This window comes from Corapipo altera, unplaced genomic scaffold (genome assembly GCF_003945725.1).
Source record: "Corapipo altera isolate COAL_440 unplaced genomic scaffold, ASM394572v1 48b, whole genome shotgun sequence".
Taxonomy (NCBI): domain Eukaryota; kingdom Metazoa; phylum Chordata; class Aves; order Passeriformes; family Pipridae; genus Corapipo; species Corapipo altera.
This window is the reverse complement of record NW_020884884.1, coordinates 5,090,074-5,117,798: the sequence shown is the minus strand read 5'-3', so window position 1 is coordinate 5,117,798 and position 27,725 is coordinate 5,090,074. Positions and strand designations below refer to the sequence as shown.

Below are 27,725 nucleotides of genomic sequence, written 5' to 3'. Positions count from 1 at the left end.
ACTGAATATTTTCTTTCTTTAGCCAGTAAGCAAAACAGATCTGAATTGTCTTCCATTATCTGAGTGCAGCTACGCGTAGTGATGAAGTGACTGTTTTGTTTATTGAGAAACACTAAGGAGATTTAACTTGGGTCTGTATCATAGAAGTACTTTCCAAATACTTTGTTGCACATCTTCAAGCACAGGCACCAGAAACAGAACGCAGGATTCAAGCAAGATAACCTCCCTGCTTCTATTAATAGTCAAGGATCACATTCACTGCTGATAGCTCCAACAGCAGCATTCTGTATATTGCTGTAACTCTAACACCCTTCCTGACTTCTCTGTAGGTATTTTGAGTCATTGTTTGCTATACAAATCGTGGTTTCTATTTGCCAAGTGTATTTCACTGTGTATTAGGAATAAAAATACACAATGTCAGAAAACAAACAAATCACCCCCCCAAAGAATTAACCTCACTACAAACCCCACATAAAGTAAAACACTGTGCTTACATAAAAGGACAATTTATTAACAGGTCCAGGGTCTTTCCTAATCAGCACAAATAACTAGCCTGCAAATGAGCCAGCATAAGAAGTCCTTCAGAGTTTGTTAGAAATACAGATATTTGCACAGCAAGTGACCCTCCTATACAAGCTAATTTCCAATAAATAATACTTGCAATTTGCCAGAAGACATTTACCCTCATCCTGCAATCAATCTCCCATATCTAACATCCAGATTTTCAGACTTTGTTATTTCCTGGCTCCAAAAACTGATACAAGTTCTTGGAGTTCTAGAGGCCTCTCAGATCAGGCAAGCAAACTTGTCTGGAGAAGGAACAATTTTTTCAACTGTAGCAGGGTTAATCTTACCAGCTCAGAGACAGTTAAGCCTCAGGCCAGAGGAGAGCTCTCCCTAGATAAGGGTTTTTTTCTACTAGGCTCCTCCTAAGTTTAGCTATGCACTGTGAATGTCACATGACTTACAAGAAAGTTGTTCCCCAGCATGGAAATGTCCTGTAATTTCTGAGTTCACAGGTTTCCAGCAACATGTTGGTCAATAAGAGAGGAAGAAACAGACATTCATTATGCAGAACGAAAAGCTCTGTGGTTTTGGGTTTTTTTTTGCATTACAATACTGAGGATTTTGTGGTTAAGACACTGATCTACAGCTTTAATGAAAAAACCCAACTAACCACAAAAAGTTCAGATCTTCAATCTGACAGACTGCATACACAAACACCAGGTGAATCTCTCTTTCTGGACCATCTAACTAGATGTACCTATACAATCACAGAATATGCCAAGTTGGAAGGGACCCACAAGGATCATTGAATCCAAACTTTAGCCCTGCATAGGACCATCCCCAAAAGTCACATCACGTGCCTGACAGTATTGTCCAAACACTTCTTAAGCTCTGTCAGGTTTGGTGCTGTGACCAATTCCCTGGGGAGCCTGTTCCAGCATCCAGCCACCCTCTGGGGGAAGAACCTTTTTCTAATATCCAACCTAAACCTCTCCTGATACAACTTCAGTCCATTCCCTCGGGTCCTGTCACTGGTCACCACAGAGAAGAGATCACAAGGAAGTTGTGACTGCAATGAGATCTCCCCTCAATCTCCTCCAGGCTGAACAGAACAAATGACCTCAGCTACTCCTTACACGGTTTCCCCTCAAGGCCCTTCACCACCTTCACTGCCCTCCTCCAGACACTCTCCAATAGCTTAATATCCTTCTTATATTGTGGTGCCCAAATCTGCACACAATATTCAAGATGAGGTCACATCAGTGCAGAGCAGAGTGGGACAATCCCTTCCCCGAACCAGCTGGTGATGCTTTGCCTGATGCCTCCCAGGAATTGGTTGGCCCTCCTGGCTGCCAGGGCACTGCTGACTCATATTCCCCAAGTCCCTTTCCATTCCCTAACCTGTACAAACACTCAGGGTTGCTCCATCGCAGGTGTAGAATCCAGCACTTTTCCTTGTTGAAATTCATACAGTTGGTGACTGCCCAGTCCTCTCATTTGTTGAGGTCTCTCTGCAGGACCTCCCCATCTTTGAGGGAGTCAACAGCTCCTCCGAGTTTTGTGTCATCTGCAAACTTGCTTAGTATCTCCTCCAGTTCCGCATCCAAGTCATTTATGAAGATGTTAGATGTTACATGTACGTATGTGTGCATACACAGGTATATGTATACAAGAACACACAAAACTATAGGCATAGAATGACAAAAGCAGGGACAGAAACCACCACTTTCCCCAGTCAGCTTGAAAGGCAGTGGTAGTTTCTGCCTCCTGCCCAAAATTAAAATCAGATTTAAGAAGGATGCTGGTGAATTTTTCACCAACTTTGTGAGTCTTCTATTTCAACCTTGCATCTCAATTATCTTTTCTAGTTATGATTACAGCCTGACCAAGATATGACATCTAGCATGATCCCTTCCATTTTTATTTTTTTGGTTAGTCTCAAGCCAAGAGGAAGAAAGTTGATTTCTTAGGTAACTACTATGGGGAAACACAGAAAAAAATTCTTCATTCATCTATGCCAAGGAAACCCTAGCTTACAAAATTCATTATTATATTCTCTGAATATAAAGCAGGCAAAATCACTAAGCTCCAGCCAGCTTCTACAGCGTAATCAATTTGAACAAATAACATATAACAAATTTCTGCTGCAATGAGGGGGATCCAACAATTTACCAAGTGAAGTCTATAAGAAGTGCCATCCCTCCTCCTCTTCACTCAAGTGGGTTCTACTTTCCTGCTGATCGAAAAGCAGAGATTATTTATGAGGACCAGGTGAATGTCATGTTATGTGATCTATTGCCTGTGAGTCTGAAGACAGACAGAGTTTCAACATGAAAACTATGTACAAAGCAGTGTATTTCCAAAATTATTATGAATCAACTTCTAGTATTGGCAAAAATCTCTTTCAAGTTATACTGCAAAAGTAACAATTAAGATTAGCAAATTGGTCAAAGAGTACACAAGATGACAAGGCTTTGGTATAGAAGATTCCTTTTAAAAAACAAAGCAGTTAAAATGAATGACCACTTGCCAGTTAAATTCTCCCTTAAAAGAATACCCCCTCCCCACCAAAATGAAAGGCTTCAGAAATACAGATACATGAAAATCTAAAAACAACGTAGTAATATTTTCTCTGTCATCTCAGAAACAGTCACTGTTCCCACCTGTAAAACTCTGCCTCTTGCAGACCTCTCCAGACAGCAACCCCTCAAGCAGTCTCCTCCCTCTTCAACAACTGGGTATGAGAAGTGAGCTACAAATTTTTTTCTTCCAGATGCATGCATTAAGTAGTGCTGATGAATTGTAATAACACACATACAACAGCCAAATACTGGAAGCTGCTATTAAAATGTCAGAAATAAAAGTCTCTGGATATTCCTGCCTATTCCTTCACATTAAAAGATACAACCTTGGTATTACACTCAGTTCTGTATAACTAGCCAAAGTGTTTACTGATGTTCTGTAAGCCTAACATTAGAACCTATGTACTTCAAAAAATGACAGCACAAAAAGTACACAGTCAAAGAAGCTCTTAAGTGTCCCCTGCTATCATAGTTTGTGGAGCCTGCTGGAACAGGTTTGTAAACAGAAGTTAAGAGATCAGGTAGAAGTTCTTATAGTAAGAGCACAACTCCAAATATGAACAGCTGCCTCTGCTGAATCGAGTTCAAATTTACCCCAGATAATTTAAAAAGCAACAAATTGGCATCTGGGGCTTTCTAGGAGAAGGTTACAATTGTAGGTCTTCCAAAAAAAAATAAAATAAATTCCAAGAAAAACTGCAATACCAGCTGACCAGTCACTTCTGGGGATTAAAACCGTGAGTATGCAGTTCTTTGCTGTTGCTGCTGGGACGGCGGCTGTCCTTGCTGTTGCTGGAGACGGACCTGCTGGGAGTATGGGTCCTCAAGAGATTTAACAAAAATAGTTGTTTTAGGCCCAGTTTTCCAGACAATACCATTTGAATCTATTACAGAGGACTCTACTGTGATGTTGTGGGTGCCAAGTATCACAAAGTTTAACAGAAACTGAGTGCTGAAGTAGTCGTTGTGTGGTTCCACCCTCTGCTCCATTTCATTGGTCATGTTGTCAATAGGAATCTGAGAACAGAGATGGAAGGTTAAAGTGTCACTTCATATAAACCTGTCAAAAATAAGTTTTCTGCTCTCCATTTGAGGGAAAGAAAGAAAAAAGAGATAAAATTTTGTCCTCAATTTTCCTAGACCAGTGCATGTTTGAGACAGCTTGACACGCTTTTTCATCGATGAGTTTTTACACCTACTCACAGAAGCAAGGCAGCCAACAAGTTTTTCTACCTGAGGCTCTAGTTTTCCACAGAATAATACAAGTCAAACATTACACACTTCCTAGTTCTGTTTTTCACAAGCAACCAACCTTCACCTTCCCCCCCCCTCAAAAAACCCCAACCAACCAATCAAACAAAAACCCAAACCCAAACCCCACCAGAACAGGCCTTTCACCAAATACCACACATCAGCAGAACCTAAACTCCAGGCATGCAATCTTCAATAAAACTGTTGAGTTAAATTTAATATGTATCTCCTCAGATGCCCTTTAATTTGGACAGTCTGTCCTCATGATTTCCACAAACAAAATAAGAGAACCTTAAAATGATGATAAATAAATTCTAGAGACTATGTGGTAGAGAATAGTCTGCCCCTGGATTTTTTTTGTCCTGTGGAGTTCCATATGATATATACCTAGGTTGAGTTTTCTTGATCTCAAGCAGATGCCTAATGACTTGTTCTGAACATCACAAAGCCTCTTTCTTTGGAAGAAAAGTTGTTTTTAAAATGGTATTGGCATATAGCAGATTTGAAAATCCCAGATCCCTTCCAGGCACTATGCTTGGCTCTGGCCAGTGCTCGAATGTCAACTGTCAGGAGTGAAAGAATAACAGAACCACCTGTTTGTTTCAACCTGAAAATTCTGCTAACCAGAGTCAAACAAAAGAACAGGAAAATACAGCAAAAGAGCTTCAGACTCCTCCTGCTTCTATTCTATCCATACCTTATAGTCTTGTCCAGATTTGCTCTGCAGCACTGAAGATACATTTAGACAGACTGACTGGATTTTGCGGAAAAGGCCTGGTTTAGATCCATGCTGAACCACTCCTTCCACCTTTAGGGCCAATTGCTGATTGTTCTGTACTGCTATAGGTTCTGCTGGGTTCCTTGGAGATGGGGATAGAGCAAGCTGAAACACAAGTAAACAGATCAAAATGTAATTATAAGCCTCCAGAAAAGCAAACACAATAGAAGCATGAAACAGGACACCTTCATATAGAAAAATTTCCAAGGAGAGGTTCGGAAGAAAACCAGCAAATGGAAAACCAGAAGTTATCTGAGACCTTTTATTATATTAACTAATAAACATCATCAGCAATACCAGATATTGTGTTTATATCAGTTTCATTTACTATACTTCCACAAAAGATGTGGAAAAAATCTTCCCCAAAAATAGCCACAAGTAAGTATATTAAGCTGAACAAAGAAGTGAAATGCAATAAGAATAAATATAAAAAAACTTAAGGCTTTCATTTTTCCCCCCAAAAAATGAGCACTTAAGTAAAACAAAAAAACATGACCATAGTCATATATAGTCATTCTTAGTCAGTCAGTTGATACATATCACAATTTTCTTCAAGATAGTAAACCTTGCTTTTTAAAGGAAAAGCTGCCTTCCTGGGACCAGAACATTATTTAGCTTTGCAGACTCAGAATCAAGAAAAATTCCAGCAACATTTTGCCTTTAAGGCTTTGCAACCAAAGAACTGAATCCTACTTGCCAAAGTCTCAGCCTAGTGGTTCTCAATGACCATACATGATAATATTCAGTTTATTCCTAAGAGATAAACCAAATGCTATTTGCAGCTAAGTATCTTCACTGAAAAGCTTTGTGCCTTCAGTAGGGCTTTTCTCATGAAATAAAGACTCTGGAAAGAGAAATTTTAGGCCATACTTGAACAGTACTTACTTTGATACTTGTAGACTGCAGCTTTTGGAAAAAGTACCTTTGAAATGAAAGGGGTACCTTCAACAAGGCAATGACAGCATTGCACAGACAAGCTGTATGCTGCAAGAAACAGAGCCAGAACAATTGAGAAGAAAATACCATTCACAGCATAGGAAAAAGACACATACTTGAGGTACTGAAACAGCAGTAATTTCCACTAAAAGTCCAGAAATATATTAATACAGTCACAGAATAACAGCCACTATGATGACAGTGATTACATTCACCCTGTTTATGTTCTGCTTTTTATGAAGAAGGTATTCTGCTCTGGAAACAACAAGGAGGCCAAGAAAAAGAAAAATACAAATCTTTCCAGTCCTAGTGTTAGAGTCAGCAGAGCAGGATCTGCTTGAAACACTCGTACACAAAAACATCACACACAAACTCCCCTCCAAGCAAACAAGACTGGCATCTATCACAACTTAATACAATAATTAAGTTTTAAGCCTCTTGACCACTCTTTCTTTCCCAGCTGCACTATACCACCCTTCTGGCTCAGATGAACACAAGCAGCGTCTTCAGCACAAGCTGCTGAACCCACGCAGCTGCCTTGGTACAGAGCCAGTGACAACCAAGTTTACAGGGTTTACCTTTGCTACCGTTTATGGGACTCATTCTTCAATTCTATTTGGAATTGGTAAGGACTGTTGAATTTAGAAACAAGGCAAACAGAAGCCAGGCATGATAAATAAACTATCTGGTTCCCATTAACATGCACTTCAGCTTTATGATGTTCACTAACAGTAAAAGACAGAACCACAGCAGCCCTGTAAAGGGGCACGTTATCACCTGGCTGTTTGCACTCAGCACACTTTACCTTGTGTCCTCTGATGACCTACACTGATAAGAGAAAGGATACACTCACAAAACACAGCATTAACCACCAACAGCTCTGGGACCAAAGCTAGGCTAGTGCTGGACCCTCCAGCACTGTGTGTGGTAGGGGGAGAATTCCTTCACAAGAGCATGAACAGAGAGAATGCGCTTCAGTGTTTGAATGTGAGTGTGGCAAGAGGTCTGACAGAGTTGACAGTACTTTCAGTTATCTTATCAGCATCTGCTATGCTCTAAGTATCAGAATTTTTAAGATTATTTTAACCAGTAAGGTTACAGGTGTCTTATCAAAAACATTCTTGAAGTATTTTTGAAATACTGTGTCTTTGTGGAGACCATTTGTGCCAGTAAGAGGTTGTGCTAATTAACTGAGTGTGCTTTTTGGTTTCTTGGCCATATGTCCATAGAGATATGGAGTTGCCAGGTTTTTGGAACCTTTGCCTACAGAATATACATTTAAAATAAAACTGTTACTTGCCAAGTAAGACACAGGAGCATACTTCCTGTTGAGGGATTCCACTTCCTCTAGTACATGATTAAATACAGACATCATTCTTCTTTCATATTCACTTTCAACATGAGCTGTTCCATTCGAGCTATATTCCTGGAAACTAAAAAAATAAAACTTTTTATTGTGTCTAACTTACTTTCCTCATCATAATCTGGAAGGCACACTACCAAACACACCCAACAAGACCATCCTCTGTTACAATTTGAAATCCATTAAGGGATATCTTTCAAACTGTTTACTCTGTTTCTTTACTATTTTTTTACTATAAGACTTGCTCTTTACATTTAAACCCTTCTAAACTACAGCTTAGCCACCACTTTCTGTCCCCACCCTCTCTCACTTGAAGCAGTTACAGGTCTAACAGACTCAGCATGCTTACTTCCCCTGGTTTTTATTTAAGCCTGTAGTGTTTATAACATTTTTAAACACAAAGAAAAGCAAGAATGCCAGTCAGAATTAAGACTAAACCTGGAAGTTTATAATCTCACGACTTGAATACAATTCCATCTCCTAGACACCCAGCTTCATATGAGTTTGATTAATACACCTTCTAAGCAATGCTTAATTCATAATGAGTAGTACAGTCACTTAGGCTGCTCACTTTTATTGCTCACTTTGTGATTTACAAAATCACTAAGAGGTTTTATCCACAGTATTTTCCATTTAATCTCAGCCTGGGAGTTTACAACACTGATTCAATTCATGGGTACTTCGATGTGATTTTCTAGTGGATATCAGTTCACTGTTAGAAAAGGAATCAGAGGTGATGGATTTACATTAGAAATTTGAACTAATTTAGTGCATATATTTTCACAACTGTGAAGGAAGCTAAGGTGCACTCACAAGTGCAAGCAACAGGTAGGGGAGCTAACACAGGATGATACAAGATAAAACAGGTGGTTAAAGGAGAGATTAAAAGCCTTTTTTACTTTAATGCAAGACTATATTCAGGACAAGTCCAATACAGTGCTCTCGAGCAAAATCAGTGCAAAACGCAGAACTCAAAACACAGTCCCCAGCCTGCCAGGTATAGCACAGAAGTAACAGATTCCTTAAGCCTGCCCAAAGTATAATTAGAAGGGTCTACTGAGAAACTTTCCGAACATTCTTTCAATTCCAGCACTTAAAGCTCCAAGGATTTAGAAATAATCATAAAAGGAGCATGAAGTTAACTATCAAACCTACCTTGCAGATTCTGGATCCAAAATCAGAGCTTCTATTGCATGTGAAATCAAAAGGCAGCTCTGCTGTTGTCTGATATTAATACTAAGGAGTTGAAAGGCTTAAAAAGTTGGCACCTAAAATAAGAAATGCAGTGTATTTAGTGGCACTTTTCCTTGTTTCTCTAGCTTTTGTGAAGTAATCCTACAGTCATTACTTGTTTAGTAAACATGGAGCAAGAACTGTGAAATTACCAAGTCTTGTGCTGCTCCAATTTTTGTGTAATAATCTGTTCATGAAGTAATTCCAAACGATAGTGTGGTAATGTTTATTTTCAAATAGGTTTTGAGCAATTGGTACATAATTTTTATGTTATTAAGTGCTTCAAAATGACTTTGTGGCAGTCTACAGAAAAGAGGATTGTGAAGCTTCAGGCTGTCTACATGAGAAGGTAAGTGGACAAATTATAAGATTTTAAAAGGATACAGTTCTACATTCCTTAGAGTTGCAGAGTCTGCATCAAAAGATGACTGATATAGATCTCCATACCGTGTAGCCAAGTTTCGGAATTCCTCCATTGAGTGTTTCATCTACAGAGACAATGTTACTAGTCAAAAAACACAAATCAAAGGAAAACAAACAAAACACCACACATTCAGAATACCAGTACACTGTAACATACAACACTGAAGTAATAAGGTAACACACTCCACCAAAATATATAAAGTTCTTGTTTCTTCACACAGATGAAAATTACCAAAATGACAGACTGTTATCCACGCATTAAACACACATTTCTCCTGTAACAGAACACCAGCAGGCACTCCTTGGGTTAAAAATAAAGCAAAACAAAAAAACTCCAGCAACAACCTCCTCCATTCCCTACTGGCAAATCAAACTGCTTTAGCTTTCAAAGGCTACCCACTGATTCCTTCTTGCAGACTACATGCTTTTTAGAAGCAAACCATCTTGGTGTTTTTCATGGTATCGAGGCAATTGCCAACACTCACCAAAAGGAGTTGCAGTACGATCCTAAGGTATATTCTTCTGCAGTGTAATCACAGTATCTGAGGTGTTTTAAGACAAGGTGTGAAAGGCCTTGCTGCAAGTTTGAGCGGCTCACTACATGCACACCCTTGGAAGCTGTGCATGTGAGTGTATGAGAAGACGTGCGCACACGCTCAGCTTCAGAGTATAACCTGCTAAAGGCAGGTCATATTAACAGGGAAGGCATTTTTACAGCTACAGGTGAAAGCCAAGGCCCACTATTCAGCAAAACACTTCACTGCTACTTTTCGTTTCTTCTGAAATATATGATTGCTGAGAAGCAGAACTGGTACCCAAGTCCTAAACAGAACTGCGCCAGAGTGGAACAAGAACACGTGCCTGGTTAGAGATGCGTCCACACCTTTGGAGATCATTTCCTGATGTCATAGCAATTGTTGTGGCAATAGCTGGTGGTGGGCTTGTTTTTAGGCTGTTGCAGGTACAAATGAGTTGAGAAAAAGCTTGCAGAAGGTCAATCCTGAGTTTCACAAATCCACACTGAAAGCTCAGAGGATTAAGTGGAGTACTAGCAGCCTGAAATACAGGAATAGCAATGTTGGTAATCTAGGTCAAAAGCAAAAAATGATAAAATAACATTGCAGTGTCACTGAACTGTCTCATCAGACAACTAAAACCTAAAGTTCAAATTCTAAAAGCTTTTTTTAAAACTACATTTAACAGGTTTGTTCAATTTAAATCATACTAAATATAAATGACACAGAAGTTACATAATTCCTAAGTCATATTGCAAGCATCCCACCCTTGTAATAAATGTGACTTAAGCTGTTACAATGCTATTAGGGCACATATTTCCTCTTTTTCCAAGGCCAAGTCATAAGGCTTCAAATGACATTAGCCCAGACAGTCTTTACTGTAAGAGAAAGTACATTGAACTGCATGTCAAACAAAAACACAAGGACTGAAAAAGTGATTCTCTACATCAGCCAGAAGAGAAAGAATTGGCTAAAGTTACCCAGAGCAAGAGGAAGGGTTGATAACCTTTGATTTTTTTGGACTGTGAAATGGATGGGAACATTATGAAAGCCCTGAACCCTGCATTTGATGAAGGCCAAGAGACATGATCCAGGGATAACTAAGGACAGTAAATAACAGAACTCCAGGAGGGTAGACAAGCCACTATTATTTAGAAAATACAGTTCTGTGAAACTTTGCTCCCTAAGAGCTTATATGACTTGTAGAAGCATCTGTGACAGCTTAGGACACCCAGGAGAGGCTAAATTTGAGCACTCAAGGTTTGATACTACTTAACCCAAAAATCCACTACTTATTTTTCTTAAACTCTTGGATTTTGAGAAGAATACACTTTTTTCTTTCATGGGGGGGGGGGGGGGGGGAGGAAAGTCATCTGCAAAACAAAGCACTGGGACTTTCTCTTACTCAGAGAATGAAAGTACGTCAAATTCATGCATATCTTCCCCAGTGCTTCTTACTTCTCACCGTGTCACTTCTCAAAGCAAGAAGTTGTAAGCCACCCCAAAACCTTACTAAGAACCATTTCTTTGCTGGCAGAGAAACAGCTAACTAGTGTCTCACAAAACATCACGTCATCTGAGAACTGGCCCACTACTGATTAAAGCAAGGAAACATAGCTGACTGCAGCCACTTTAAACTACTGAGCTAGATTTCAACTGAAAAAATAAGATTATTTCATCACTTGAGCCACTCAGCCTCTCTTATCTATCACTTTGCTTTCCCTTCTCCAAGGGCACAAAAAAACCCTCCTTTTGAATTGAAAACGTTCGGTTTATTCTGCAGGGGTAGTTTCAGAAAACCCTCTGTGGAAGAGGGTCCACTGCACTGTAATTGCTCTACAGAGACTACGTGCTTTTAAAGAGAGTAAAGTACCAGTACTTGTATCAGAAAATCCAGACATTTTTAGTAGCGCAAATGGGACTTGATTCTTGTAAATGGAAACACAAGCTTGTCTCATTAATACTGCAATTACCTTATCTGCTACTCATATAGCCATGGGCAACAAATGAGTCACAATTCTTTTTTAAAACTGACAGACTTCTTTAGCTCAGCCAAGTTCTTTGAACACCATCACTTGCTATCAACATATTTGGAATTAGTGCCACTTAACCAATGGCTGTATGAATGCTTTGTTCAAGTTTTGTATCTTCTCTAGATTACCAGCAGTGAAAAATGAGCACAAAGCTTCCAATGAGACACATGTTCCATGCCAGAAAGAGCAGGCCCTATTCAAACCTTTTGATAGCTCTACAAGCAAATACACAGCAAGATGGAGGAGGACTGAGGTCAATATGCTCCATGACAAGTCCCTGTCCTCCCACATCCAACTCTCATCCATAAAGTAATGGGACTACTTTCCCTCAAGCGCACTAAGTCAGATGTAAGAACATTCTGCATGCGGCAATGCAAGACAGTTGTATGTGTATCAAGGAGGAATTGAGAAATTTTCTGACAAGATCAGACACTGTCTGAAAGCTTCATCATTGCAAAACTGCGCTGACTAAACATCTGCAACAGATTTACTGGCACAGTGTTTTCCAGCTACAAAGAGGAACAGCTACACAGGGTTCATCATACACACCACTGGTTTGTGGTACCACTAGTGCTGAGTTGTGCTCTGCACTGAAACAGCAGCAACAGTGAAGCTGAAGTCAGGGGGGAGAGACAGCAAGTCTTCAGCAGCAAGACTATCATGCACTCTGTGCACTTTGCTCCCCTTTGAGATGCCGAGTTCTACAGATGCAAACAGCGAGTGGCTCCTTTTACAGCCGATACACTCAAGCAGGTTGGGAAATTGTCCAGAATGATGCAACAAGTCAGCAACAACCAGCAATAAACCCAAATTTTCTCTCCTCTAACCCTATGAAACCTGTACTTTCTCCTCTGGACAACAACCACTCAAAAGGAAGGTACTGCACCCAGAAAAGCACTATGTGCAGCACGCAGGAAGCGAAGTCAGAAGAGACGAAGACAGGAACCCTTCAACAGAGAAACAGTCTCAAACTCTAGGGAAAGGGTAATTAAATTCCTGAATCACAGAATGACTTATTTAAGCAAGTTATTTTCCTGCCCGTATTAAATATTTACATCTAAATAGATGAGGTCCTCCCCTCAATGTCTTCTCCATGTTAGAGAAATCTTGAAATGCTGAATTAAAAGCCTTATTCACTCAGCCAACAGCTAAAGACAGACACTTCAGGAATAATGGGTCTTTCAGAGGATAACAGTGTAAAATTTATGTCCTTTCTGCTTATTCAGGGACATTTTATTATTAAATAGTAATATCTGAACTTTATTAAACACTTATATATGAATTGTCATGACCCAGACAGTGCCAGTAACTAAAAAAAGAGAAAAAAAGCAGCTTCACTGAAGATACACAAAGAAAGTTGTCTGTAAAGATTTCTTCATGGAAACTAAAATAAGAAATAAAGCATTGTGTGAAGCTGGATCACCTTTAGTTAAGAAGCAACTTCACAGTAAGAACTGAAGGTCCTTATTCATTAATGCTTTTTTTTGTTTACATTCACAGATGTGGTATTTTTACCCCTTCAGAGAAGCAGAAAAGTACTTGCATAAAAGCAGGTACCATCTGAATTCTGCCAATTTGATGAAGTTGAATTGTCTTCCCTCCTCCTTCTAAATTGGTGTTGCCTTGTTGTTAGGATTCCACAAGATCACACTGTCAAAGACAAGGTAACATGAACTCAACAGGAGGGGGGAAGACAATTAAATTCTTCTCTATATTTTGAGAAGATGGTAGCCAATTTAGACAAATTTCCAGGTTTGACTATTACAACAGCTTTTATTCAGCCAAGACAAAGAGTAGAAAATTTTAAGTACTGTAACTTTAAACGAGATCTGTCACATATCATGTGATCTGATCAATGCAGGAAATGAGGGGTGGGGGGAAGAAGGAAAAACAAAGTAAAATCTAGCTAATCACACTCGGCTGAGCTACAGGATCTTTTCTCTGAAGATGCAGTGTTACTTCTCTGCAGTCATCTCAAAAAGAGTCTGGCAGATGCTATACATCTTTTAAAACTTTTCAGAGATTTAAGAACAGAAACCAAACACATGCTGCAGTACAGTGGATGTGTGCTGACCGTCAGTGATGCTATTCCTTTGTGATAGGACTTTAAAGCTTCAGCAATGCAAGAAAGTGCTGAGCTGTAGTTGTCCTCCTGCAAACCTGTCAAACACTGTTCTGCATGGGAGAACTCCTTCAAGCTGTTCAGCCAGAAGTAGAAGTGTTCTGAAGCTACTTGAGTCAGCAGGCTTTGATACAGTTCTCTGGCCATGTCATGGTTGCCCTGTAATGAGAAGAATGTTTCTAAATGGGGATGTGAAAGAAGGCTGTGGATTTCTACAAAACAAATACAAGTAACAAAACTGAACATCTCCAGAACTACTTCTATCTTAAAAATAGGATAGTGAAAGTTTTTTCAAACCTTTGATCGTGACAATCCTAATAAATAAAAGCACAAATCTTATTTTATGGAAATATCAGCCTGTATATACTAATTATTTACACAAGATAATTCAATAAGATGAGAAACAAACATTGAAATTTACTTTCACCTCAGCATCTCATACTAGGTTCTGTGTAATTCTAATCCCAGCTGTGAATTTACTGAAGGGAAAAGGGAAACAGGATCTTTTTCTTCCTTTCTTCACATTGAAGAAAGAGAAGCACACATCAGGATGACCTGTACCACCTTCTAAAGAACAGTCAGACAATACAGATTAGGTATGTGCTCAAGAAAGTGCCAGGCCATTACTTACTTCCTTCTCAAATACTTCAAACACACAAGTGAAAAACCATTCTGATTGGATCAGTGTCCTAAATGGCATATTTCTGAATCAGCTTTCCAAGGAATTAAGAGAGAAAGTGATTTCTACTCCCCACCCCCATTCATTTCCTCCTCCCAAGTCCTACCATTTTCCTTACTTTCTCATCCAATTCAAAGAAATCACTAGCATCCCTCCAATCACAACAAACCATTTTCCTCCAGATATTTTCACTTACCATCCTAGAAGCCTGCCTGGCTATCCTGTAGGCTGTCCATCCATTGGAGGCATTCTCAAGCTGCTGTTTGATAACAGTTTTGATTTCTGTGGACAAAGCTTTCTGACTGGATACAAATATCACTGTGGCAAGAGAAACCTAATAGAGAGTGGTGGAGTGAGGGAGAAAGTTATATTTCAGTAACTAAAGAAAAGAAGAAAAAAGCCAGTTCTGTTTTATTTTGGACTCAAAACTACATTGAAGATTACATATAAATTTTAACTGCAAAACTTTTCTGAGTCATATCTTTTAAGTAGTTACAGCCATCCCAGTATTTCTTGTAGATCAAAGTAACTTTCATTTAAAGAATCTTTACTCTCCCTTTTAACTGAGATATTTCAAATGCTCCAAATAAATTAACAGAAAGCTTGTAATTTCTTTTTTAAAATTCAAATTCTTTTCCAAATAGATGTGATGAAAGCATTTTTCTCTCTTACAATATATTAAGTCATTTTGCATCATTATATATATTCCATATATAAATGGAGCTAACTGCCATTTTTCCTATAACCATTACTTTAGAGATAGCCCAATAATTTCAATAGCCAGGTCTGTCTAAGCAGTGCCACCTGCTGGAAAATCTAATGGAATACACTCCTTAGTTCAGCTCCATCTAGGAAATATTTCTACACTAAACACTGACATATGCAGTCAAAAGTTAAAACAAAACTGAAAATAGTGGCTATAGATTGGCACATCAACCTGGACATAACAAATGTTTTAGCTGCCTTTTTAAATACAATTCATCTACAGTTGTTTATACAGACATTTATCTATCAAGGGAGGCCTTACCAAAAGTTCCTGTTTCTTATCTGTGGCAGATTGTCCAATTAATTTATAGAGGTCCATTAGGTCTCCTAGGATCCCATCTGCTAGGACAGGCAGCTGCATGGCAATAGCTGCTAAACAGTGGCACATGAGAATCCTGGCATTGTCCTGGGCACTCTGCAGCTGTGTCAGCAGGGATTCAACCACTGACTGGCTCAGGTGAGGACGGCACTTCACCAGCTTCACCATACAAGTCAACGTGATCTGCAATTCACACATTCAACAGGTACAATAAACATGATGTCTACTCAAAAATAAAAAAGCTAGGCACACTTATCTGCAACTATGACTGCAGAAATATAGATCTGGCATTTTCAAAACCATGTACTCTACAAAAGATAAGATTTTTCTAAGAGCCCAAGCCTTTGTCCCTGAGCTCACAGCACAAAAACACATCACAAATTCAAGAAATGTTTGTAGTCTTGGTCAGACCACCAGCCTTTACAGGTAAATAACTAGAAAAACTACTGACAGCAGTTTCTGAAGTGGGAAAATAAAAATAATAAAAGCCTTGTGATCATGTACGTTGCATCTCCATCCCCATAAAGCAAGTTCTCTCAAAGATCCTTCTGTCCTCCAGAGACACCTCCATCCAACGTTCATGTTTAATTACAGCTGTTCCTCTGAGAACAATTCACTCATTCTAGAGCTGAGAGACAGTGCACTATAGCTGTGCTCAGCTTCTCTAGAGCTCTGGACTCTGATTATGGGCAAACCAGAAAAATCTTCATTTCCCTCCAGTTTGTTATGCTTCCACCAGAAAGGATCTGGTGCATATCAGCCACTCTGTTACACAAGATGTTACTATAGCTTACAGCTGTGCTAGGGGAGGATAACAGTAATGTCACCTTTAAGGTTGCTTGAGCTCCTGGACTGTCATCTTGACTACAAAGAACAAGAAGAGCTTCTAAGCCAAAAACTGCATCTTGCTCCAAAGGCAGAAGATCTACAAAAAGAAAAGGACAGTTAGCTTGTTCTCTGTTCTGTTTTCTTACCACAGTCAGTGTAATGCTTGCAGTGCTGTTGCAGTCATGACAGACAAATATCTCCCTAATACTTGGGCCTTACCTTACTTTAGAAACAAATCTGCCATTCCATGTCTCAGGTAACTATTGAGCAATCACAGCAACTGTGATATTTGTAAAGCATTCATAAACCTACGGACTAAGGCTTCTAAATGCTCTGTTATTCTTTTGCAACGAATTTTGCGCAAAGTGTTTTCAAAGGTTGACAAACAATTCACTGGTCTTACAGCAAAAGGGAAAACAAGCATTTATTTAGCACCAGTTCTACTATGCCCAGTAATTTTTTCTTAATTAGACAAAGATGGAATCTTCCAATCATTCATAACATCAAACAGAGTATTTTCTACTAGATTATAGTCCCCATTCTCCCTAACCAGAATGAAGGATCAGACAGATTTACAGACAGGTTCACAGACAGGACCAGTTAATACGTGTTAAGTGCATAAGCGTGATTGTAAACAGACCCACTTTGTTGTCCTTGCTTTCACTTACCTTTTTCCTGACAAGAGGCTGATATATTAGTCAGAATTCTCACACCATGAGCTGCAATGCCACGGTTAGTATGGTAACAGCACTCCTGTGCTAGTTTTACTAAATCAAATGATCTTGCAGTTGTAGCTGCTGTTCCTAAACAAAGACAAGGCAAATAGAACACAAAACTGCACAGTCCACAAACATACCACAGATCTTTAAGCACATTTCTACGAAACAACTATATTGACTACAGATTTTTTTGTTATGTTTAAACGATAGGATGAAAATACACCAGTTAGACACGGATAGGAAAGAACATTTGGGTCTAAAGGCTGATGTTTCAGGACTCAGAGAAAATATTACGTCTGATTAAAAAAGCTGGTGAGCATATTAATTATTCAGACATGCCAGAATGACTGAAGAGAATGTATTTTTTTTTCCCATTTCTGCAGTTGATGTAGTTGGGCTCACAATACTCATTAGGGCTGTCTGGCTTTCAGGAAGAAAAAAGAAAACAGCATGATGATAATTCTAAGAACAAGATACCTTGAATCACTTTTAAATGTCTACTCTATTTCTCCAGAATATTGTCACAAGGCAGAAAGGTTCACCTATATATTGCTGCAGGTCATTGCCACAAGGGTGGCATAGCTTCACTGCACCTGGATAACATGCCAGCCCACTCTCACACCATGAAGCCTCCCTGCTACTCAAGAACTGTGCAAATCTATGGTTTCAAAGCACCTCAAGCAGAATGCAGGTCAGCCATTTGAGAGGCAACACACTGATCGTAAAATGAAGAAATGTTGAAGACTCAAAGGTAAAAACCCATTTCATACACTATAGGACCCAGAAAACAGAACAAGATCTGAGACCACGATTATTCAAGGGTATACAGCAACCTATTTTAAGTTTACATGTGATTAACACAGTCTGACTCTCAGCTAGTATTCTCAAGCTCAAAAATAGTTTAAGAATATGCTACGGAGTGTTTAGATGCAAATGATCATCAGTAGAAAACCAACCTACTAGAAATGCCAAAGATAACTATCTTTTCTTACCTGGAGCACTGCTGAAGTATTGTTTAATGGCAATGGTCCCAGATAATGTGGAAAGAACAGATAACATGCCCATTTTCAAGCTGTCATAAGGAGTGTGAAGAGCAGATTCACAGAGTGCCTAAAGACCAGCAGGAAAAAATATACAGAGATAAGAAGTCCCATAAGCAACCTGTATTAAAAATGTAGTTCCACTTCTCTGCAAAGTTTTGAGAGTCAAAATTTTCCTACAGAAAATACTATACTAAAATCAAGCAACTGTTCTAGAAGACTGAGGATCTGGCTTGCAGAAAAGTGACAGTGGGTCTTTCTTATATGCTATGAAACATCAATTATAAGTCACTTATTAATTAAAAATCAGGCAAAAATATTATCAGGTCTCATTGATCAAATACTACACAAGATTTTAAGACAGTTTCTCCAGTCTTAGATTAGAGGCATATTGATTATTTTGCCTTGTACCAATCTGCAGGGTTTTATGTAAACACACACCTCTGAAGAGCAAAGTTTCAAAAATCATTTCCTTTACCAGTACTGGTGTCCAGCAGAATACAGTTTAAGTTCCTTGATAAAAATACTAAAGTGTATTTTATTTTTAATTCACTTATAGTAGAATGTGCCATCATACTTTTGTGCTTTGCTTTTTTAGTCAACAGAGGGACAGTAATATGAGATACAAATGGAAAATATAAGTATATTCTGCCTCAGAGAGTGTCAAAGCTGAATTATAATATCCAGTAACTGAATAAAGAAAAACAACAACACAGAATTAGTTTCACAGAACAAAAAAACCCCAATGGTGTTCTTATCAGGCATATGTATGGTGTAAGGGTTAAATTCTAAATACATCTGTAATTTGCACCAATTAGTACTTTGTTAATCCATTGAACAGTATGGCATCAACAGACAGAGGAAGAGACAATGATTAGGGTTGAAAATGAGTCTCAATGTCTCCCAAGACACTGATGTTTTACTCCAGTGCTATTAGATTCCCTCTCGGAACTTTGAAGAATGCCAGGAGCACAGAAGAATTAGCAGGATGGAGCACAGACTGCTAGTTACCTCTGCAGTCAGAAGGACTGCTCTAGACATCAACAGCAGCAGCTTCTAAAGCTGATGTCTACAATTAGCGAAGTCTCCACAGCTCAAAGATCAAGCTTTCCATCTGACAGACTCAAAATGCTGAAGAAACTAACTAACTTTTCTTGGTAAAAAGGTACAAGAAGCAGGTCTTGCCACAAGAAAAGGAGGGATTGTTCCAATCTCTGTTTTATAAACATTACTAAGTCATTTAAATATATAGAGAACAAATTTCCCAACGCCAAACGTTGACTTTATACTTCAGAAGGCAGAAAAATTCTCATTATTTCTGCATGCCATTCAGGAAGCAGATAATTCAGACAATTAGTCTTGTTTTAACCTAGCCACTGGTTTAGTTCTGACATCGATGGAACTTGTCCCTGTGCATTTCAAACATTGGGACATCTACTCTAAGACACTATGTGACAACAAAAGCCATGTTATCCATGACTACTGACCAGACATAAGGGTATAGAGTAGCATTTTGACTGCAAAGAATCCATAAAACAATCCATAAAACAATTCCTTAAAAATACCTTTCTGGTATTAATACATTATGAAGAACAAAACAGTTCACTTAAATAAAAACCTCTGCACGCTCCAAATCATCATCATCTCTAAGAATCAAGGGCAAAGCAGAACATGCTTTATTTCTCACATGATTGTTAACAAAAATCCACACAGTTTTTCCTCCCAGCTGCCTTATGCTCCAACAACATAGAACAAAAGTAGCTTCCAAGGGTAGCAAAAGCAAAGAAAAATGACCCAGAAAAAAGTAGAGCTCTAACCCTCTGCTGTTAAGTTCTTGAAATATTTACTTTTCCATTAATCTAACCCGAAGTTATTTTCTATAGTCATTTCTACCAGAAAAAGAGAAAGACAAGGAGAAAAAAAATATTCAAATGCAACTGTGATCAAAAGAAGGCAGTGATAGTATCTACAATATAACAATATTTTCCCCAAATAGCACAGGTGCACTATAAACACCATCTAGGGTCTCATTCATGCTATGGGAGTCACAAGGTTACTATTGAAAATAAGCCATTAATCCTAGGAAAGTAAGTCAAAACGACACTTGTCCTTTCAAGTATACCTTGCTGGATGACAGGCTCTGACAAATCCCAGAGACTCTGTTACACGAAAGCATTAATATGTACTCTATGTATTTTAAGATTAATATAAACATTCAGCTCTCGTGTCTAATACCTCAGATCAGTTTGTCAAATGGAAAAGTTATTTCCTTACTGTAAAAAGGCCTACTACATTACACATGCCTTTCCTCATCTTTAATACTTCAATTTTGATCTTTATGTGTCAACTTGTCCAATAAAGATATTCTACGAACTGCTCAATAATACTTGGCTACTCTGCTTGGCACCTAACTTAAGGATATGGAGATGCATGTTCCTCCTTCCTTTACCTCCCAAATTGTTCTTCTAGAAAGAACCCTAATTGGAAAGTTTCATAATTAACTTTAGCTTAAAAATGTACAAACCTGAATATTTTCTCTGCTCCATGTATGTGGTGTCTTGTTGGCCAGCAACTTCAAATCCTGGATTGCAAGCCTCTTCACAGCCTTCCTGGGGTCATTTTTCAAGTACTGCAACAAAAGTTGGATCTACAACGAAATAAATTCATTGTTTAAGAGATACACTACTAGAAGGAAGTCTTTCCAAAAGCACTCTTGAAGAAATATTGAGCATACTCAACCAAAATTAACTTGCCCTATCTGTTTGATTGCTTGCCACGTGGCTGTGAAGCCACTGCAAGCTAAAATAGTCTGGCATTTTTTACCATCCAGCTCTCTTGGTTCATGTACCCTTCTCTACATAACCCTGCGTACCTGAGAAGCCTCAAGATATGTTTCAATGCTCAGAAATACCATAAAACATCCCTGAAAAACTCAGTAAACACCTTATACTGTTGTAATTATGCTGTTAACCAGTATTCTGGGCATTTGATGCTAATTTGGGCATCTGTGTGATCTGCACTTAACAGATAGCAAGACAGACATACCTTGTATGTCAGTAGCTGCAAAAACAACCCCCAAACCCCCAACCAAACAAAAACAACCCCTACCCACACCTTCTGAAGCATTTATCTCAATTTAAGCAACACTTGCCTGCATGTTCTTTATTGTGACCATTGACTGCAAATTTACAACCATGGAAAGCCAGGACATGAAAAAGCATGAACCTCCCCATCATGACTACATCAGTTTTAAGCAGTATTGGCTGCTGCTGTGCTGCAGAAATACAGTCTAAATCTCCATGTTTACTGCCATTTAAAAGAAAAAAAAAAAGCAGCACATTAAGTGTTCCAATGCTGTTTCAGTAGACTGAGATTTGGTACTATCAAAAGCATCCTCTGAAATACAGAAATGAGCCATACCAAAAGTTTCAGACAGATCAATGCTATTAGTCTAACAGTAACAGATACCAGCTTTCCACAGCCTTACAGGACTGAAATAAAGCAAACAGACTTTCATGACTACAAGGATTAGTGAGATGAGTCTCAAGTGTCACTGTGTTCAGATCTGCTATATAAATCACATCCACAAAGCTCATTACCAGAGCATAAAAGCATTGATTGTACTTTTCCATCACTGCTTTCCCATTACTTGGTGTATAGTCCTAAATTTAAACAACAGATTCAAATTCTCAAAGTTCTTCAAGAAATACATTTTAAATGCATTCCGCGTTATTGAAATATTCATTTGCTTGCATGAAAGAAAGACAAAAGGCACCCCCACAACACAAGGCAATATACAGCAGTGAAAAGTGAAGTCTGGCTTCTACAGGCACAATGAAATGTTTTCAGAAAGTCAGGGTGTTTGCTTTTCTGAATGCTAATCGATCCTAGCTGATTTCAATCCCAGTTGATTTAAAGAAAGACATGTTATGATCTGTAAAAAAGGGTTAATGTGTTTGATGGGGTTGTCTGGAAACATAACCATCTAGAATTTGAATTTTTTTCAAATGAACTTAGTACTTACTGCATTAGGAAGAATTACCTGCTTAGGAATGTCAACCAAAGAAGAAGCAGCAAGCAGAGTAAAGGTGTGCAGAGTAACAATGACCATCTTGGTAGAGGGGTAGGATGTCACCAGCTGCTGGAGCAGCTGCCGGGAGCTGGAGGCCAAGCTGGCATCATGATGCATGTGCTGCAGAATAGGGATCAACTTCAACTTCAAATCCACGGGTGTGGCCAAACCTGCAACAAGGAAAAGAAACAGGTAGAGTGTCAGTCCTTGTACTGAGGGACACAGTATGTCTACATTGCTATCACTGCTGAATGCAGACTGTGCAGACACATGCATTGGCTTCAAATGGCTCATCTCCGGGGCAGGTGTGTAACAACAGCAGTATCAAGCACTTTCATGGCTGTTTGAGAAACCTGCTCCTTGATTCAGTGCAGGCAGCACACATATTAACTCATCTGAAGCAACCTGTGAGAGTCTATGTAAGTTTATTCACCTACTGTAGATAAGCTTTTATTCTGTACCAAACAGGTGCTTCGAGAACTTAGATTTTAAGAGGACACAAGAGCCAGACATTAGATTACTGGTTAGCTAATTTAATTTAAAAATTGGAGTTATCTGAGTACAAGGACAACAGCATTCTGGTATCTAATATGTAAATATGAATAATAAAGAATTTTCAGAGAAATTAAAGCTTTTCCCTTTTATCATTCAATATACACACGTACCTTGAATCATCTCACTGATTTTATTACATATTCCGACAGCAAAATCCCTGTAGAGAAAAGAAAGTACCAGGTGAAATGAAAAATAAAAAATTAAGTAATGAAAATTTTAAAAATGAGATTTAAAAATCAACTGAATTACCAAACATTGTGTTTTAACAACAAAAACCTTCCCCAAAAAGGGCCTGCAAAGACCTAAGTCTTTTCAGAAACTCTGCACAAGGGCATGATCAAATGATAAAATGGAAGCTTTCAAAAAAATGTGTCAAAATGACAATCAGTACTACATTTTGGTCCCTAATATCATTCCTGTAAAATAATCCTTGATTAAAGCTGCTATTCCACTTTGAATTCTCATATTTATGAGCTTTCCATTTTTGAAATAAACTAATGTTAAACTTGTATTCAGGTTTCTCTACAATACTATTATTGCACAAAATTAAATGATTTGCTATAAATGACATTGTTATCACTAGAGAAGGAAATATTAAAGTTTGTGAATGGGTTCATGAAATTAAAAAAAATCTTACTTAGACTGTGCAGAAAAGTTGGCAGCAGCAAATATAGCAGCTTCCACTTCCACATTATCATGGGAATCCAAACTCTGACGAATACTGTGATGTGCATTCTTCCTTTCTGGAATAATAGATGCCATGCTGCCCAACATCCTACAGAAATAAATCACAGAAAAACCAGGAAGAACGATGTCCAAGAAGAAACGTAAGATGAAACCAAATAGAAATGTAAAATGACTGCTAAAATACTATTTTTTCTATAAGTATGTGTGGTCTTCCACATCTATTACAGAAACAAGCAAATGCTAAAAGTAGGCATATAATTACATGGTAACAAATTTTGTCATGAGGGTTATGTCAGTGGTTTGACAAAAACTTAATTACATTATGATACCTCTTATCTTGAAATTGTACAGTGAGAAACCTACCAAAAATTCTTTTAATATTAAGAGTGCACTATGGTACCAGGAATAAGTATTTTGAGATGCTTTTACATTCAAGCTCTGATAGTAATACAACAGATTTAATGCTAAAATGTACTGATGGCTATTTTCAGAAACACACAAAGAACATAATGAGATATAAATTCAAAAATGTGGTAGTCTAGGGGCGATATAAAAACACATTTAGAGAACTACTAATTTAATTTCTACTTTTTCTATCCCTCTTCCTAATTAAGACTGCAGAAGTAAGTACAGAAGTAAACGTCTGAACAGTCATAAATTTTAACCACATACTATGAAAGGGAAGTTTCTACAGTAGTTGCCATGATCAAGTAATCAAATATGTGACTTTCATAATTTGTTTCTAAGATCTTTCACTGATGTGGGATAAGGTTATTAGTAGGAATAGTGCAATACCTTTTGTGTAACTGCTAACAAAGTTGCAAGTCAATTTATACTTTGTTATGAAAAGACACCCTTCAGACATATTTAGCATAATCCAGTTAAAAGAAAAAGGAATGCAGGATGGTAACACTGATGGTAATTTCAGCAAGAGTTCTGTGCAAGTATTTACACACACTTATCTAGCAATAAAATTCCACAAAGTTTTGGTTTAGCAGATCTTTCTGTCTACATGTTCTTTCTTACTGACACTATTCAAGGAGGACAAAACCAAATCAATAGAAGATTTTAATCTGAAACTGCTGAACCAACAGCCATTTTAATGTTTCCCTTGATGCATCCTGTGAATTTATTGGTAATTTAAGTATTTTTTCAAACAGACTGGATTCCTGGGACTTCTATCAGTCTGCTAACTCTCAATGCCAGCCAACAACTGCAAGCATATGTTAGAATACTATAGTGGAACTACAAGAAACATGTAGTCCCATTGTATTTAACAATTTCTGAGACCAGAGCATGAAAGCACAATCTCAAATGAAATATCAAAAGAAAAAAGAAGTGGACACATGAGCTAATCAATCAAACCCATTAATGCCTCCCATCTTTCAACAGTGAAATCAGTAACAGTTCTAAATGGAGAGAAAAAAAGAATATAAAGGGAAAAAGAAAAGTGCTTTTCACATTCACAATCACCTGCACAGGGGTTGGAAGATGCACTTAAGAAGAGGATGTTGGACAGTGCTGGAGACACAGACACCAAGGCAGCAAGACAAAGACATTAAAGACAGGTTTATTTGTTTTCCCATTTGATTCCTAGGAAGTCCAAAGCAATCAACAACAGCACTTCCTTAGAAGTTATTGATCAGACCAACAAACAGTAAACTTCTAGGACAATGATGAACGAAAAACAGGTGCAAGTATAACAAGGTTCACATAAGCTTTAGTCACTAGTTAACAAAAATTATTTTGACATGCAAGGAAGTACTTTCCTTTTGGTCCTGGTCTAAATATATCATAGGCAATGTATGATATATTGCATATGGCTACTGTCTGGGTTATGCATACAACAAGGTTCAGTTTTCTTCTTGTGAGCACACAAAATTTCAACACTGCAAATTCTGTTTTACATGAAGCCATCCACAAAATTCTCACCATCATACATGATTAATAACCTTGTTCTTCTGACCACAGATCTTTATCATTCACTCCCTTTAAAGACAGATGTCTTTGCTTTTAACTCCATGAGCAATGTATAAAAAGCCTTCTATATTTCATTCATAGAATGGTAGAACAGTTTGGTTTGGAAGGGACCTTAAAGATCATCTGGTTCCAGTGCACCTGACATGGGCAGGAACACCTGCCACTAGACCAGCTTGCTCAAAGCCCCATCCAACCTCGCCCTGAACACTTCCAGGGATGGGGCATCCACAGCTTCTCTGGGCAACCTGTTTCAGTGCCTCACCACCCTCCCAGAAAAGAATTTCTTCCTAATATCTAACATAAATCTATTCTTTCAGTTTGAAGCCATTCCTCCTTGTTCTATCACTACGTAGACGCCCTTGTGAAAGGTCCCTCACCATCTGTCTTGTAGTTTCCCTTCAGATACCAGAAGGCTGCAAATACGTCATTCCAAAGCCTTCTCTTCTCCAGGCTGAACAACCCCAATTCTCTCACCCTTTCCTCACAGGAGAGGTGCTCCATCCCTCTAATCATCTTGGTGGCCTCCTCCGGACTTTCTCCAACAGGTCAATGTCCTTCCTGTGCTGGGGAACCCAGAGCTGGAGTTTGAGCAGTGCTCAAAGCGAAGTGTCACCAGAGCAGAGCAGAGGGGCAGCATCCCCTCCCTCGACCTGCTGGCCAGGCTGCTTTGGATACAGCCCAGGACACGACTGGCTTTCTGGGCTGTCAGTGCACATTGCCAGGTCATGTCCAGCCTCTCGTCCACCAGCACCCCCAAGTCCTTCTCGGCAGGGCTGCTCTCACCCCCTTCACCCCTCAGCCTGTGTTGATACCGGGGGTTGCCCCGACTCAGGTGCAGCACCTTGCACTTGGCCTTGTTGTTCCAAGTGAGCACACTGATAATTAGCTACAGATATGAAGTAAATTAGGATCATTTATGTAATACATACCGGAGTGTAATAGCCCGAGCAACTGGATCATTGCTATGAATTACTGAGAAAACTCTTTTGACAAATTCATCCACATTTAGGATCTTCTCCAAGTGCTTCTCACTCTGCTGAGTAACTTTCAGCACACACAACCTCAGGAAGTTGTTCCTATTAGAAAATACACAAGTTTCTTTGTCAGGCTATTTTATAACAAAAATTCAAGGACTTGAAACACAAAATTATTTTAAAACAACTTCTGAAAGAAAATTAAAACAAGGAAATGTCTACGCTTCAGAAATGTTTGAGTAGACTGATGTAATACAAAAGAGACTATTAGTACACTAGTGTTTTATTTTCTAGTTCTGGTAGTGTCAGATTTAGGCCCAATTCCAGGGAAATGAACCAGCTGGCACCAGTGAGGAGGGGTGTAAGCAAATGCCTGTCTTGTGGACACTTAGGGATTCAATTCTTCTAGAAAAACACATTCAAGACTAAGGCAAGAGAACTTAATTGCCACTGTTGGGTGTGAGTGAATTTCTTTCCCTTCTTGAAGACAGCAGTGAAGATTCCACATCAACATTTAACTTTGTAACTTATTCCAAAGTAGCTCCGATTCCATTAGATACATCACTTAGACAGCAGGCACTTGGAAAAGCTATACTTTGAGCTTTGTTATTAACATTGCGTGACTTAGAGACAAAATTTGCACACATGACCATTCATCTTTTTATGAATTACAAATCTGAATGTGCCTGTGAAGCAGACCTTACACCAGTGAACTTATATCAGTCAGGAGGGGAATCGGGACAGATGAAAAGGAACTCTGTCATTGATCACTCACAGCCACTTAAGCCCACGAAAGATGGGGAAAGCAAACTTCAGTCGAGCATAATCTGTCCCCAAGACCGAGTCCTACCGAACGGAGATTTGAATGGAGAGAAACTCACCGATGGCACTTACCCCACTCTGAAGACATCAGCCAGCTTTAGGAACGCCGAATTGATGAGAATAGGGAAGGGATATTTCTGGAAGAGCCTGGGAAAACGAACGACGGCTTCGCACTGCTCCCCCAGTTTCCCAGACCTGAGGCCTAAGCGAGACAACAGGAATTACCGCGGATACCTCCAGACCCAGATCCTCCCTCCGCCCTCGCTGTGGATAAAGCGGCACAGCGCCAAGCTCCCACCTCGGCCCAGCGACAACCCCGAGCCCGCGCGGCCTCACCTTTGTCCAGCTCCATCAGTGCGGAGTTGGCGTCCAGCTCCTGCTCTCCATAGCCCGCGTCGGCCAGGAACGACTTGGCGCTGGACGCCATTCCTGCCCTTCGCCGCCGGCCCCGCGCACGCGCACTCGCACTCCCGCCGCCGCGCCATTCCCGCGCAGGCGCGTGCCCGCCCCACCCACTGCGGCCGCGGGAAAGGGCAACCCGG

General features: G+C 39.1%; 1 protein-coding gene across 4 annotated transcripts; it reads right to left on the bottom strand.

Annotated features, from left to right (window-relative positions):
* Positions 1-1,794: 1,794 nt before the first annotated feature.
* On the bottom strand, positions 1,795-27,630 carry INTS7 (integrator complex subunit 7). Of its 4 annotated transcripts, XM_027641497.1 has the most exons (21): positions 27,520-27,630; positions 27,256-27,385; positions 26,317-26,463; positions 24,881-25,000; positions 23,358-23,495; positions 22,831-22,877; positions 22,136-22,335; positions 20,618-20,740; positions 18,046-18,163; positions 17,003-17,137; positions 16,334-16,431; positions 15,450-15,689; positions 14,619-14,756; positions 13,696-13,902; positions 9,935-10,129; positions 9,035-9,138; positions 8,573-8,641; positions 7,355-7,487; positions 6,004-6,102; positions 5,038-5,223; positions 1,795-4,106 (listed from the first exon to the last, which is right to left on the bottom strand). In XM_027641497.1, the coding sequence occupies exons 1-21, from the start codon at positions 27,608-27,610 to the stop codon at positions 3,819-3,821; spliced, it is 3,006 nt and encodes a 1,001-aa protein (XP_027497298.1). In that variant the 5' UTR covers positions 27,611-27,630; the 3' UTR covers positions 1,795-3,818. The 4 variants fall into 4 exon arrangements, 2 of the variants coding, with proteins under 2 accessions (XP_027497298.1, XP_027497300.1); XM_027641499.1 differs by lacking the exon at positions 24,881-25,000; XR_003527400.1 differs by lacking the exons at positions 1,795-4,106; positions 5,038-5,223 and having other exon boundaries at positions 7,355-7,480.
* Positions 27,631-27,725: the final 95 nt, after the last annotated feature.

What these genes read in the sequence shown, in the direction of transcription:
- INTS7 (XM_027641497.1), bottom strand. Translation starts at nt 27,610, where the DNA reads ATGGCGTCCAGCGCCAAGTCGTTCCTGGCCGACGCGGGCTATGGAGAG. An exon ending in GCTGATGTCTTCAGAGTGGG is followed by an intron (nt 26,464 to 27,255) that starts GTAAGTGCCATC and finishes ATTTTCTAATAG; the next exon opens with GAACAACTTCCTGAGGTTGT. An exon ending in AGCCTCTTGTCAGGAAAAAG is followed by an intron (nt 16,432 to 17,002) that starts GTAAGTGAAAGC and finishes TTCTTTTTGTAG; the next exon opens with ATCTTCTGCCTTTGGAGCAA.